Consider the following 12,693-nt stretch of genomic DNA (forward strand, 5'->3'; position numbering starts at 1 on the left):
TATATATTTAATTCATAACAAATTACAGTGAGGCATAAAGAAGAGAGGTGAAAATGAGACATCTATTGTGATTATGCCGCAAGCCATTTTAACCTCAGTGGTGTACTGCACTATTATGATATATTAATTGGATTCTGATGAGAAAATAAAGCTAAGGAAGGATTGATAATCCACTCAACAGGGGGAGTGATTGTTGACTTGTGCAATCTAAGGATTTTTTTGTTCACCAGTGGAAATAAATTCAAACATAGATTGTCTGAACAGTGTCTCCTTATTTGTGTGAGATCCATATCTATTATTAGTTTGCAAAAATTCTCTGTCAATGTAATCCTTCTTCCTTGTGCAAAACTATCAAATGCTATTCTTCTATATTCCATCCTGGAGACAATCAAATTGCTGAAATTAGTAATTCCAAAAGTGTATTATGTCTCTATGTGGACTGATTTGCATGTTATGCAGGCTGAGAGCCTGGAATTACTCACTGGGAAAAATCCTTTTCACCATCTGAGTTTGGTTTTTATAGTCTCATTTAAAGAGGCCCTTAAGAAATCCTCTTGTTTTTAACAGGATTTGAATATACTCCCCTCTACAATTGTAAACAGTGATATCAAAATAGGAATGCAGTGCTCTCAGTGAAATATATAGAATAGCATATGCCTTTTCAGTTCTTTTACCTGATTGCATATTTATGTGGTGAGAATGTAGAGAAAAAACAATATTGCTTATTAGGTATGAAAAGAAGCATTTGCTTTTTGAGCTAATAATGAAATGTATTGTTGTGGTCCAGGAGATATAATGGATATATTAGCTATAAGTAAAAAGAATGATTACATGATTTATGGTTGAAGTATGTGGATGGCTGCAGGCATTTGGTTTTAGAAAGTTCTGGGACAGAAGTACATCACAGTAATGTTGTGGGACAGAATGCAATCTACTCACGTACTCCCCACATACAGTTAGCAGAAATGTGTAGTTACTGTTAGATTAGCAAGCATTATTGGTCCCAGAGGGGAGTGCAGTGAGTTGAAGGTTTTTAAACTGAGAAATGCATTACCTCAAACAGTAGGAAAACACCAAATTTCTGCCAGTGATTGGGAAATATGAGTAATAGAAATATTGCAGATGCCAGAAGATATATGGCAAATAAATGATGTTTTGTTCCAAGGTATTTGAATGGCATCACTAATTTATGGACAGTTATAAATCAATGGAAGATGACACTCTTATAACGTCTCAAAATGAGAGAATGTTGTGAACAGTTGCAGAAGAATATTTTGTTCATCATCAGATGGTAAAGATGGCTTTCAGAAAAAATTGTTAAACTATCTTCAGTTAAGTGCATCATGTCTGCAAACATATTGTACCAAGAATGGTGATGGAACAATGAAACATGTGGTGAGCTCATCAGTACAGCAGATAATCACCTAGATTTTCTGCAAAAGATCATCACAGGTGATAAAACTTGGCATTTTCTTTACAGTACCCAAAGTAAACAACAGTCCTCCACGTGGAAGTTGCAGTAAGATTACTCAAAAGGAAAAGTGATATTGGGAGTCTTTTTTCAGTTTACAGGGCATCATGAGTTCAGCCTTGAGGATGCTGGTCAACAAAGAAAATGAGGAGGTGCTACAACCGACAATGAGATATATGTAGAAGTGATTACCTGAGTTATCCAGAGAGTTGGAACGCCTGCATGATAATGTCCTAGTGCATTGATTACTGCTTTGGCAGCAGTAAATTTACAATCATGGTATTGTGTTGCTTCAACTATCATTTTTGCCCCTCTCTGCAAATGAAGAACTGCTTGAATTGCTGTCACTTCAAGGATATAGCTGAGGCTCAAAAATATCTTGAATATTACATTGCAAGAGATCACTTACAGTTTCTAGAATTTTTCTGAACTGTACAAATGCTGGCAGAAGTATTTAGCTGCTGAATGAAAGTATTTTGCAGCTAATTGCATGTAAGTGTTTCTTAGTACTGACAAATATGGCTCCTGCTGTGGAACTTTTTTAAGATACAAGTACCTCATACTTCCAACTATCTGTTGTTCTGGCAATGTTGATATTTTGTGGGCTTCCCACCCAGTGATCTACTATATATATTGTGGATTTGGTGCATAACTCCTCTATGTGGTTGCAATCAGTTATTCTTGTTAGGGTAGGCAAGTGTGATTTCCCTATGTTTTATAGTGATGATTTAAGATTAATACAACTATAATTGCTTACATAAAACAGCATCATTTGTTCATTTTATTATTGGTTATTTAATTACTTTTGAAATTGCATATAAATAAAAAAAATTTGATTTCTATCCATTATTTGCATCTTTAGTGAATTTATTGCATGCGTGTGTGTATATATATATATATATACACACACATATATAGAGAAATGTATTTTATCAGTGTATTGGGTAGGGGTGCTGACCTGTGAAGTGTAATTACGATGTAAAAAATTGAGAATGCCAGGGTAAAAGCAGATTACCTGAAATTAAGATTAACATAAATATAATCTTGATAACAAAAATATATATATATATATATATACACACACACATATAAAATGGATGATTCTTCCATTAGACTTTGAAAGCATGTTGGGGGGGGGTCAATAGTAATGCTCTGCAAAACTCTGTTTTGGTTCCTTCTGAACATATTTGGAAAATTCTGCCAGTTATATGACAATCAAAGTGTGTGGAATTACCACATGGCCATTTCCCATCAGTTTTTGCTAATCATTCCTGGCAACTCCTTCCAGTCAAACTGTGATCACTGGGGAATAATGCACATGACTTCTCCATTGCTGTTCAAGTCAACAGTAGGATAACACTTGCTATGTTTCTCCTTTGGAAGTAGCAGTACAGTGGACATACACTGCTTCCAAATTTTTGATAGTGCCATTGGCGTGTGTACCCTGTATTTTGAAATGAAGAATTTTAATTCTACTATTAAGTGCAAAGTTAGCCATCAAAATTTTTAAAGGAGTATATCTGATAGACCTCTGTCCACAATACTGCTCATAACTTTTCTGTTTCATATAGAATCAGTGGCATGATAATTTGCATTATCATTCTCTCAACATTGCAAATAGCTTAGGAAAATACCACACATCAATAACTTAGTACCAATTTCTAAATACAAGGTATACACGCTGGAACTTTGGTCAAACGTTTCTCTGCAGAGTGTGTGAAAGCAGAAACTAGAAATTGAAAAATTTGCACAGAACACAATTTTTGCTTTTCGTATTATTAGGCGCCTCCGTAGCCAGGTGGGAAGGAGCAGCAGTGCGTAGCACACGCTTCTTGATTAGACCGGGGTTCGAGCCCGTCACCACCAAATACGGAGGATGCGGAAAGGTTAAGGAATGACCACCGCATATTTCGTATTTATGAACTGCAGGCCATTTGCTTCCCATTAAACACACAGTAGAATTTGACAGTGATATACTCAGTGACAGTGACACTGATAATTTGCATTATCATTCTCTCAACATTGCAAATAGCTTAGGAAAATACCACACATCAATAACTTAGTACCAATTTCTAAATACAAGGTATACACGCTGGAACTTTGGTCAAACGTTTCTCTGCAGAGTGTGTGAAAGCAGAAACTAGAAATTGAAAAATTTGCACAGAACACAATTTTTGCTTTTCGTATTTATGAACTGCAGGCCATTTGCTTCCCATTAAACACACAGTAGAATTTGACAGTGATATACTCTATATTGATTCCAAGCTTCCAGATTTCTGAAAATGGCTTGAGGATTACTCCATATAAGTCATTTGGTTTATTTCTAATTCCAGGGTGACTCTGTGCATTAGGGGTCCAAGTTTTTTGTATAACATGTTACAATGGAAATAACCTATGATCTAGAAATTCAGAGAAAATGAATTTGCCAAAGTAATTAGTGTATTTTTATTTATTAGTTGAGGGCTTTTCATTTCCTTTGCACCAGATGATGGGTACTACTTTTGAAAGAGCTGAAAGTAAGTATCAGTGTGAACAGTTTTATTAGCAGGAGCTGCCAGATATGATTAGGAACAACCAATGAGAGATGAATGTCCAATAACATCCTACACTTTGACTTTCACGTAACTGACCAATTAATTTGATATATGGCAAAGTTCTAGAGACCTAGTGTATAGTTCTGTCAAAACTTTTTATGAATATGTTGAAATTTTAACAGTCAAATGAGAAGTACTCAGTGAGCCTTTCATTTATTTGTTTTATTAGCAATTCACAATTAGTGCTCAATTTCTACTTTCAGCTCAATTCATGCCACACATCAGTAAATGCCGAGTGGGTAAAGTACCTGCCCGGTAACCCAAAGGTCGCGGGTTCGATTCCCGCCTCGGGCTTGGATCAAAGTACTGCAAAAACCTTGGGAGGTGCAATATGGCCACAGAAGCCGATGCGCCAACAACTACCAAATCAAAAAAAAAAAAAAAAAAAAAAAAAAATCAGTAAATGTGTGATTCCTTTAAACAGTGAATGAATGATAAAGTAACTCTTCTTAAGTTATTAACCCAGTCTCATACACCAGTTGCTTTTAGTTCCCCCACAAATTTTATATAGGACTACAGGGATTGACACAGGATGAGTTATTACTTCAGTATATTGCATCATGTGTGGGAATCATTTCTAACAAGAACTATTATGTGAAGGTGATAGAAGTGTGTTGATGTATATTTGCATCATATACTAATAAGTTATAACATAATATTGAGAAAAATATGATAGAAATCATAATTAACTATTACCCATGAGAAGTACTCAGAGGCGGCCTGGTCATAAGATTTACTAGGGAAACCATGGTGGGCCAGAGGCTGGTGTGATTTTGGCCACAAACACTAGTATGAGGCCGCTAGTTTTCCCTAGTCCACCTCTGGGAGTACTGGTGATTCTCCTTTTTCTAATATTACTGAAAGAAATAAGAGATAATGAAAATACTATTTTCAGTAGAATAAAATATTGGAAAATTTTCCCAGAACAATAGAAATAAATGCCATTAATGTAAAACATAAAAACAGTACAAGCAAGAAGTATATTTTAGTTAATTGTACTTTATGGTAATGCTGCAGCTCTGAAGTTAGTTGCAATTAAATTTGCTTTTATAATAATGTGCCATTATTTCTTGAATTTTTCAAGAATGATTGTATTTGTAGGCATGCTTGTTTATAAATTATATATTACTTTAATACCAAATTATTTACACTACCTTTGTTAATGTTAAGTCAAAAGTATAATGGTAGCAATTGATGCTAAATGCAACCAAAAATTTCCCACAGCTGTTGAACTATTTGACTAGTGATTATAATTAAAATTGAAGAAAAAGACTGAACTCTACTAGTACTTATTTTTATAAAACTAACTAGCTGGTTTATACTATTTAAACAAAATTTTTTCTATGGTTTTTTATCATATTTAATTATCTTATGAGAGGATTAAAGAAATTAGTTAAGAAAGAAAAAAGGGGTGGTCACTTTCACAACACTTTTTTAGCTTTTTCATACTCTTCACCCATTATTTTTGTCTGGCTGTAACTCATAGTACTTTTAAAAGAAGTTTTGTTTTTGTTAAATAATTCTCACACCTAATGTTCCTTCTTCAAAAAAGAGGATCACAAGTGAAATTTTCATACACTAATATTGTAGGACAAAGAAAAAGACTGAAGTTAATACAATTCCTGTTTCATTTTGTATGACTGAATGATAGTTTTGACAGTACTTGAATAATTCAGTTATAATTTTGCATTTTAAGTAAATTCCCTTCGATTTTAGCTATGTAACTACAGATAACTGCAAAATATGTTCCTTTAAAAAAAGATGCTTACACTGTTAACATAATGCTTATGTTTAAGTAAACTCTAGTATATAATCTGTCATATAATGACAGGAAAAAATAATTTATAATACAAAAAGGCCTTACAAGACCTTTTTTTTATTAGAATTTTTCTAAGCTTCTGTAAGTTCTAATATTTTCTCTGAAATGTGTGGAGAGCTTGGATTTGATGTCTTTGAATAAATGCTCTTCTTCTAAATTCCATTATTAATTTTCCTTGGTGTCAACAACATTTGAATTTTTTTATCCTAGGTTCTGTCTTGAAGAGAATGCATAGAGTCACATAATGTGTCCACCAAATCCTTTTGAATATCAGTTGGAGTCCAGTTCTTTTTCACAAAACATTTGATAACAGCACTAACCTCAGTTTTCTGCATTTGTTAGAGGGTCGGTAGTGCTTCAGTCAGTTGTTCACCTACAAAGAAAAAAGTATTATTATGAGTGACCTCTGATTTCATTTGTGCACATCAGAGACATGTGGCTATCTAATACATATTTCAAAAGAAGTTTAAACTAATTATTTCAATATTAGGAGCAACTTGATCACTCCTTGTATACATGTGTTAGTTGCAGTTATATTCTTTTTGTGTGGTGCACTGTGGCCTTGGTTGGTTCATTCATTCTTTGATTCATTTTATGAATACCCATTTTGGAAAAATATATTTAACTCATATAAATATTTTCCATGGAAGTGATCTCTATATTTGGATGCTGTCAGTTTATTTTGATTTGTAAAGTACCATAAAGTATAGGCAGGTGATTGTTCACTGTGGCCTTGGTTCAATATTTTGCTAAAAACACACAGCAGGTTTATGTTCCGATAACCAAAAAAGTGAGCTTTATTATTACCTTCAGCAGTGAATAAATTATATGCTGTATATATGGAGGACAAACACTCATCTTCCATAAATTACTGTAGAATAGCCAAACTTTTTATGTGTGGTAACTGTTTCTAAATATACTTTCAAAATTCAGAATGGTAGGTAAAAATTAAATTCACAATTTGCTCCTTCTGCTGTTTCATATACTGTATTCTGAAGGCCAAAAGGAAACAGTTTATTTCAAATTTATTAATTATTAATAGAAGCAGCTTTTTTATAGTTGTCTATTTTACTATGATAAAATGTAACTAACACGATTCATAAGTCATCCACAGAAATAGCTAATCCAAAGAGAACCTCCTGGCAGAAATATGAACAGTATGTCTATCATCCTCTTTTGAAAATTGACCCTTGTATTAATTTGTTTCTCATATCCTCCATCCTTGATATCCCACTGTTTTTTTTTTTTTTTAAATGCATCTTTCTTATCTGATTTCATCCTTAACTTTAGAGATTTAAAGCAAAATTTTGATTTCACAGAGACAAAACTCCAGATTATTTTGAATTTTGTTTCCATTCTGACCACAAGTTACTTTTAGTATAAAACTAAAAATTAATTGTAAATGTGAACTATACTATAGTCAACAGTGCAGGTGTTCCTGTTGGTAGGAAAGATTTGTTTTTTAATCTGATGCGTGGGGGTGTAACCTTAACTTAAAAATGCAAGTAGTTTTTAAATTATAGCATGATGCTATTCAGAATGTGAATGTTCTCTAAAGACCTGTATTATAACTAAATGCCCTGAAAATTGGAACAAACTCCACAGTTATTAATATCTGCTTGTTTTGATAGGGTTGGGTAATCCACGGTCAATGTATTATAGAATGTATAGGCTTTGTTAACAATGAGCAATTCAAAAGTTGTTTTTGATATTCATATAAAAGATACAAGAATAAGAACAAATCCAAAAAGTTACATGGAGAAAGATTAGTTTATGCTAATGTGAAAAGGATATGTGAGACTAATTCAAGTGCATGGCAGGTTTAGCTGCATCAAAATGTTAAAAAATTACTAATATTTAAATGATTGCATTTTAGCTATTTAAAAAGCATGTTTAATTACTATGTAACCTTGCATGTTTCTTATTTTATTTTTTTTTTAGAAGGGGAAACACCCTCACAGCCATCTCCTGTACCCCCAACAGTGAAAATAACTAAACCAGGTTTGTAATCACAAAATTTCATAAAGTATCATAAGGTATAGGCAGGTGATTGCATAATTCTATGTTGTGTAAGCTGTTGCCAGACATTTCATGATAATTTTAAAAATAACATGTGATGGTTTATTGTTAAATAGTAATTTATCAATAGCGCTATATATACAGGGTGTCTCAAAAATATTGGTACAAACGTTTGGGGGAGGTAGGTAACATCTAAAGGAATGTGAATCGCATAGGAACCCATAACCAGAAATGTCACGGAAAAGTAGTAGCAGAGGCACAAGACAGTAATTAGTGGCAAACATTTATATGACATAATATTAACAATGGAGTATGAGATGGATGCATTTCATGATGTTACAACAGATGCTCGAAGGTTCCACCATGAGACACGATGCATGCATGACACCGACGCAGCATGGATTGGCAGACACGGTCGAACACACCTGGAGTTTCTTTGACAGTAGCAGCAGCGCAGACGAGTCTCCCCACGAGATTCATACACGATAGATTTGAGGGCCCCCACAGAAAGAAATCAAGGCTCGATAAATCAGGTGAGCATGGGGGCCAGGCAACGGCTCCACCACGGCCAATCCATCAACACCCAAAACGCCCTGTCATGTTGAAACCAAATGTTGCATCTCACATTTGCTGGAACATCGTCAGGTAACCCTGGTAGAACTTGTTCAAGAAAGATCCAATATTTAGCAGAGTTCATGCGGGATGGTAACAGGTATGGGCCGACTAAGCAGTCACCGACCATACCTGCCCACACATTTATTGCAAAGTGATGTGCCACATGGGGGCGCACACCATGTGGGCCCTCTGCTAGCTCACAGTTCGTATATTGATGCATGCTCTTTGTGCGGCGACTACTGCTTGAATGAGTAAACCAGAAATTTTCCCTCTCGCGAACTGATGAACAGCGCCGTGTACCGACTTACGGTGACATTTCTGGTTATGGGTTCCTATGCAATTCACATTCCTTTAGATGTTACCTACTTCCCCTAAACGTCTCAAAAATTTGGTACAAAAAAAATTTGTACCAAATTTTTGAGACACCCAGTATATATATATATTTTTAATTTAATAATAAAAACTTTCTTCGGAACTATTAATGAATGGTATCTACTATTCATTAAAAGTTCCAAATTCCCCTTTCTAGGATGGGGAACAATTGAGAATGGTACTATTGTTTGCTGCCCTAAGAAATTAATATAAAATACAGTTAATAGTGAATTCAGCTGTGATGGCATTTATAATATTTCTTGTCATTGATCCTGTATGGTGTGAACAGGTATTGTTTGTGATGTCAGTCCATTGCACCGTTATAGTTTAGTCAGAACACATATGGAGAACTTATTATTATTATTAGCCAATATGGTGCAAGGAAGCCTGAGGCTTATGCTGCACCAGCCAAAAAAAAAAAAAAAAAAAAAAAATTGAGTTACCCTGAGAGTCAGAAGTAGAAGGGCATCACCAAGAAAGAGAAGAACGATGATATCCAGCTCAGGACCCTGGATATCATTATTCTTCTCTTTCTTGGTGATTCCCTTCTACTTCTGACTCTCAGGCTAACTCACTTTTTTTTGGCTGGTGCAGCATAAGCCTCAGGCATCCTTGCACCATATGGCTAATAATAATAAGTTCTCCTTATGTGTCCTGACTAAACTATAACAGTGCAATAGACTGACATCACAAAATATACCAGTTCACATCATACAGGATTAATGACAAGAAAGATTATAAATGCCATCACAGCTGAATTCACTGTTAACTGTATTTTATATTAATTTCTTTCTCGGGTTCCGACATTAGCAGCCATTTTGCTCTCTGATGTGTTTTTCCAAGTGACTCATAGGTTCTTAATTAGTTTCAAATCATAGGGCTGTGGGAACAGACACATGAAATAATTAAGGACTGTACTACTTATAGTAGTAGTAGTAACACGTGATGCAAGAAAGCATGTGTATGTGTTTATGCAGCATTAGCCAAAAAAAAAAAAATAATAAATAAAAAAATCACACCATTCCCTCCAAATGCCTGTCCAGTTCCTCCTTAAACTTATACAACCTATCAACTTCCACAACGACAGATGGAAGTTTGTTCCAGCAATTAACCACCCGCTGGCCAAAGGCAAATTTCTGCACATCTATTCTACATCTGTCTTTTCTTAATTTGAATTTATGCCCCCTTAGGTTCGTAATCTGAACAGGTGGAAGGATCCCATCAGAATTCAGCATGCTCAACCCATTCAAGGCCTTATACACCTCAATCAGATCACCGTGCAGGTGCCTAGTCTCCAGCCACTGCAATTTGCAGAACTTAAGCCTCTCTTGGTAAGAGGATCCATTCATTCCCCTCACCAATCTTGTTGCCCTTCTCTGTACACGCTCAAGTAAATATGGTGTGCTCTTCAAATCATCACTGCACAGTCTTTGAACACCATGCAATGGAATTCTGTAGTATGCCATTACTTTCTAGATTCTAGAGGATGCCAAGTTGCAGAAAATTTTCATTATATATCCTTTCTAACATGACTGAAGGTGACTTACTACCACAGTTACTATTTGCTGTAGCCCTGCATCAGGTTTTAGTTAGTATTTCTGTTGCACATTATGTGCTCTTGTGACTGGCATAGTTGTAACAATTGCTACTGTTCCATATCATGTGGAAAAGGGGCCCAGATTCAAATCTTGTCAAAGTGGAATGAATTTTTATGTTATTTTTCTTTATATTGCCAAGTCAGTTAATATCTGGCAAGAGCTGCTTTGGTTTTTATCCTGGAAATTTAGGGTTTTCATTTAACAAAAACAGGCAAACTAACATTAGCATTAGCATTAGCATTAGTAGAGGCATTTGATGCAAGAAAGCAAGCTTATGCAGCATCAGCCAAAAAAAAAAAAAAAAAAAAGTAACATAAATAAATAAAAATAACCACTTCCACTTCACCCCTCTGTTCGTTCGAAATACCTGTCCAGCTGAGCCTTAAACTTATTTAGGCTATCAACTTCCACGACAAGGGATGGAAGTCTGTTCCACCCACCAACCACCCGCTGGCTAAAGGCAAATTTCCGCACATCTATCCTACATCTGTCTTTCCTCAATTTGAATTTATGCCCTCTCAGGTGATTTTTCTGAGCTAGAGGAAGAATCCCATCAGCATTGAGCATGCTCAAACCATTCAAGGCTTTGTACACCTCTATCAGATCACCCCGTGGTGCCTAGTTTCCAGACACTGTAATTTGCAAAACTTAAGCCTTTCTTCGTAAGAGAACCCCTTTGTCCCATTCACCAATCTAGTTGCCCTTCTCTGTACTCGTTCTAGCAGCTCTACATCCTTCCTGAAATGAGGCCTCCAGGCCTGTATACAGTACTCTAGGTGTGGCCTGACCATTGCCTTATACAAGGGAATAATCACCTCCTTATCCCTGCTAGAAAAATTCCTATATATCATCGACAATACACCATGAGCTACTCTTGCAGCTCATCTGCACTGCTCAGAGAACTTCATATCTGCCTGCACCACCACCCCCAGGTCCCTTTCATTCTCTACCACTGTCAGTGTAGTACCACAGAGTTGATACGTTGCTCTGGGGTTGCTGTTTCCCATATGTAGTACTTTACATTTGTCAATGTTAAACTTCATTTGCCACCTCGAAGCCCATCTGCTCAACCTTTCCAAATCCTGTTGCAGCAGCATAGTGTCAGTAGTGTCCTTGACAACCCTGCCAACCTTCGTATCGTCTGCAAACTTGGACATTAAGCCTGATATACCATCATCAATATCATTTATAAATACAGAAAACAATAAAGGCCCCAATACTGAACCCTGAGGGACTCCACTAATAACATTAGTCCATGATGAGCAGTGTCCATTGATTACCACTCTCTGTCTTCTCCCCCTCAACCACCCCTTTATCCATAGCAGCAATTTGCCTCCAATGTCACACTGCTCCAATTTGTGTAGCAGTCTTCCATGTGCAACAGTATCAAAAGCCTTTCTAAGATCCAAGTATATAATATCAAAGTTATTCCCTGCATCCAGTTCTTTTGTGACTGCATCATAGTATCCAATCAAATTGGTCAGGCAAGACTTCCCCTTAACAAAACCATGCTGTGTCCTAGGTATAACTGAAGTCTTGTCTAGATGATCCTGCAGTGCTTCTTTCACCAGTGCCTCCATTAATTTTCCGGGAACAGAAGTTAAACTCACAGGTCTATAATTACTTGTGTCAGCCTTTGATCCCCCTTTGTGAATTGGGGTCACATTTGCACATCTCCAGTCAATGGGTACCTCCCCTGAGTCCAAGGAAGCTCTCATAATTATGGCTAAGGGTTTGCTTACCTCCTTTGCTGCCTCCTTTAATATAACTGGATAGATCCCATCCACCCCAGGTGCCTTTCTTGTGTTTATCTTCAACAATTTCTCCTCCACTTTGCTCTCAGTTATTACAAGATTCTCTAGCTTACTGCTAGAGTTGAATACACCTCTGGCATTCCCCTCGCTGAATAACTCCTCATGTGTGAATGTCGATGCAAAATATTCATTTAGTTTGTTAGCTACCTGAGCAGGGTCATCAACAGTTGACCCATCGATCTCAAGTGGACCAATCTGATTCATCCCCTTCCTTCTAGAGTTTACATAAGTAAAGAACTCTTTGCTGTTTTTCTTCGCATCCCTTGCCAAGGATCTCTCGTAATCTGCCTTCGCCTGCCTAACCTCCTTTGTAACTTGGTTACAGATCAACTTGTATCTATCATAGGCGTCCGTGTCACGTGTTAATTTGTATGTATCCCATGCATTTTTC

At 36.1% G+C, this 12,693-nt stretch overlaps 1 protein-coding gene across 2 annotated transcripts in view; it reads left to right on the forward strand.

The window, feature by feature from the left end:
• Nucleotides 1-12,693, forward strand: part of LOC150090971 (zinc finger CCCH domain-containing protein 10-like) — a 1,521,236-nt gene that overhangs the window by 1,307,008 nt on the left and 201,535 nt on the right. For both annotated transcript variants that reach the window (XM_090373667.1, XM_090373676.1), the window contains one exon: nucleotides 7,826-7,885. In XM_090373667.1, the coding sequence (XP_090229793.1) occupies nucleotides 7,826-7,885 (60 nt within the window). The remainder of the gene's footprint in view (nucleotides 1-7,825; nucleotides 7,886-12,693) is intronic.

The sequence above is a fragment of the Mastigoproctus giganteus genome, chromosome 1 (genome assembly GCF_048544385.1).
Source record: "Mastigoproctus giganteus isolate SK-2022 chromosome 1, ASM4854438v1, whole genome shotgun sequence".
NCBI classification, from domain to species: Eukaryota; Metazoa; Arthropoda; class Arachnida; order Uropygi; family Thelyphonidae; genus Mastigoproctus; species Mastigoproctus giganteus.